Source organism: Ctenocephalides felis, unplaced genomic scaffold, assembly GCF_003426905.1.
Source record: "Ctenocephalides felis isolate EL2017-DRISC unplaced genomic scaffold, ASM342690v1 CF-g0.4_SCAFFOLD_02737, whole genome shotgun sequence".
Taxonomy (NCBI): domain Eukaryota; kingdom Metazoa; phylum Arthropoda; class Insecta; order Siphonaptera; family Pulicidae; genus Ctenocephalides; species Ctenocephalides felis.
The window spans coordinates 9017-11708 of NW_020538891.1; the positions used below are offsets into that span (position 1 = coordinate 9017).

The window sequence follows — 2692 nt, forward strand, 5'->3', positions numbered from 1 at the left end:
TATCTATAAATCGAATTAGTTCATTAGTTGTGCTGGAGATACACGCGTTGATATATAGAAAAAATCATTTCTAAATTATTATTGAGTTAAAATTTATAGCTTTAGTTTTAGCACATTATTAGCCAGGAATTATTGTGAAAAGTAGTGAAAAAGTGATTTTCTTTGATTTGTTATAAAAACCGTTTGTAATGATAAATACGTGACTGGGTTGAAAAGAAAATTTAATGAAGCAGAAGAAGAGGGTGGTGAAAATAATGGAAATGTTTCTTCACAAAATAGTAAAACTAAACATAGAAAATATGATCCAATGTACTTATCATTGGGATTTACGTATAAGATCATTAATGGTCAAGAACGACCAATGTGTTTGCTGTGTATGAATACTTTGGCCTCAGATAGCATGAAACCAAGTAAATTAAAACGACATCTGGAAAAGTGCACGCCGATCATGTTGGCAAAACAAAAGAATTTTTCCAAAGAAAATTAGATAACTTAAATAAACAGAAAGAATCGTTTAAGAAAAGCTTTGTCTGTATCACAAAAAGCGTTACTTGCGTCATACAAAGTTTCGTATAGAATTGCTAAATGCAAAAAACCCCATTCAATAGGAGAAACTTTAGTACTACCAGCAGCTATTGACATAATAGCTACGATGTTTGGTGAATCATATGCTGATCAAATTAAAAGCATTCCGCTGGCAGATAATACGGTGGGAAGACGGATATCTGATATATCTGATGATCTTTGCGATCAGTTGATAGAAAAAATTAAATTATCTTCTTTCGCGTTGCAAGTAGATGAGGCTACCGATGTTGCTAAGGATGCACACTTAATAACATATATAAGATATGTTATGGAAAATGATATTAGAGAAGAGTTGTTATTCTGTAAGGCAATTGAAGGCAAGCTACGGCGAGTGAAATTTTAATATGATTGATAACTTTTTTATTGAAAATGGTTTTATGGGAGAACTGTGTTGGACTGTGCACTGATGGAGCTCCATCTATGGCAGGAAAAAATGCTGGTCTGCAGGCCCTAGTTCGAAAAGTGGCTCCTCGTGCAGTTTGGACGCATTGTATGATTCATAGGCAATCTCTTGTTGCAAGGAATATGGGTGAAGAATTACTTGAAGTATTTGAAATTATAATAAAAGTTGTTAATTTTATCAAAAATAGTCCATTAAGAGAAAGGCTTTTGGAAAATTGTGTGATGACATGGGCTCAGAATACAAAGCACTACTTTATTATTGTGAAGCACGTTGGCTTTCTCGTGCTAAAGTACTTCAAAGGGTGTTTGAGCTCAAAAAAGAAATTGCCATTTTTCTTGCTGATAATAAAAGAGATGAAGCAGACATATTTTATGACACGAAGTTTCTCGCAAAATTTGCGTATCTAGTTGACATCTTTAAAAGACTAAGTGATTTAAATAAATCAATGCAAGGAACTCAAATTCATGCTTTTGTTCAAAAGGACAAGATTACGGCGTTTATGAAAAAAATAGAGCTGTGGATAGCTAGTATGAAAAGTAATAACTTTGATATGTTTCCTTCTTTTAAAACTACATGTGTTAATGATGATGAAATAGAAGCAAGTAAAGATCTTATTATCAATCATATGACTAGTTTAAGGAACCAATTTGCGCATTACTTCAAAGATCTAGATATGTCCAAATACGAATGGATTAGAAATCCATTTGTTATTGATAAATATGATAATTTTGGACTTCCAACGGCAGAGCAGGAATTATAATTGATTTATCTAGTGATAGCACATTGAAGCAGATGTTTCAGGACGAAAAGAATATTGTTAAGTTTTGGTTACAAGTAAGGACGATTTTCCAACTTTGACAAATAAAGCCTTAGAAATTTTATTACCATTTGTGACATCCTACTTATGTGAAACTGGTTTTTCTGCAGTAGCAGTATTAAAAACAAAGTACCGATCTCGTTTAGTGATAGAAATGGAACTGAGAACAGCGATTTCTACAATGAAGCCGCGGTTTGAGAAATTTGTGCTGAAAAACAAGCTCGACCGTCGCATTAATTTTTTAATATTGTGTGAAATATATATCATTTGTTTTTATTAAATTTAAAATTTTTTTTCCTATAATCCATAGTTATGTTTGTATGTATATTTTTGTATGTTTATTTTTGTATGTATGTATATTGTGCATTATTTGTACGAGATTAAATAAATCATAATTTCAATTAAGTATATTTAATTAAATTGTTAAAAAATTAGGGGGGCGCAATATTTTTTTCTTTCAAAAGGGGGGCGCAAGGAAAAAAAGGTTGGAAACCGCTGCACTAGCTATAAAAAACGAACGATGAGGCTAATTAAGAAATAAAACTCTTTATTGCTCTTAGAATATAATGCAATTAACGAATGGATATGAGTACTGTATATAATATACAAAAAGAGATGTAAGATGAGATTTTCATATAGAATAAATTGACATATTATTTAAACGGAAATGTTCTCAATTTGAATTATATAATTCAATAATCGCATCGAATTAAAATTGGGTATAGTGTTAGTTTTAAATTAAGATAAACTAGTTGGTATTGGTATTTTGCCTTGAGGCAAGTTACATGAACTTCCCGATTTGTGTAAATAATCGACTTAATTCATTACAGATAAATTAATTTATGAGTAGTTAAAAGTATTCGAAGTGGATTTATTACACATTATTG

At 31.0% G+C, this 2692-nt stretch overlaps 1 protein-coding gene across 1 annotated transcript; it reads left to right on the forward strand.

The window, feature by feature from the left end:
- Positions 1 to 307: 307 nt before the first annotated feature.
- On the forward strand, positions 308 to 1590 carry LOC113381245 (zinc finger MYM-type protein 6-like; the record flags this gene model as incomplete). Its single annotated transcript, XM_026620208.1, has 4 exons — positions 308 to 410; positions 609 to 892; positions 970 to 1131; positions 1176 to 1590. Coding segments are annotated over exons 1-4 (964 nt in total), but the record flags the coding sequence as incomplete, so codon positions are not given.
- Positions 1591 to 2692: the final 1102 nt, after the last annotated feature.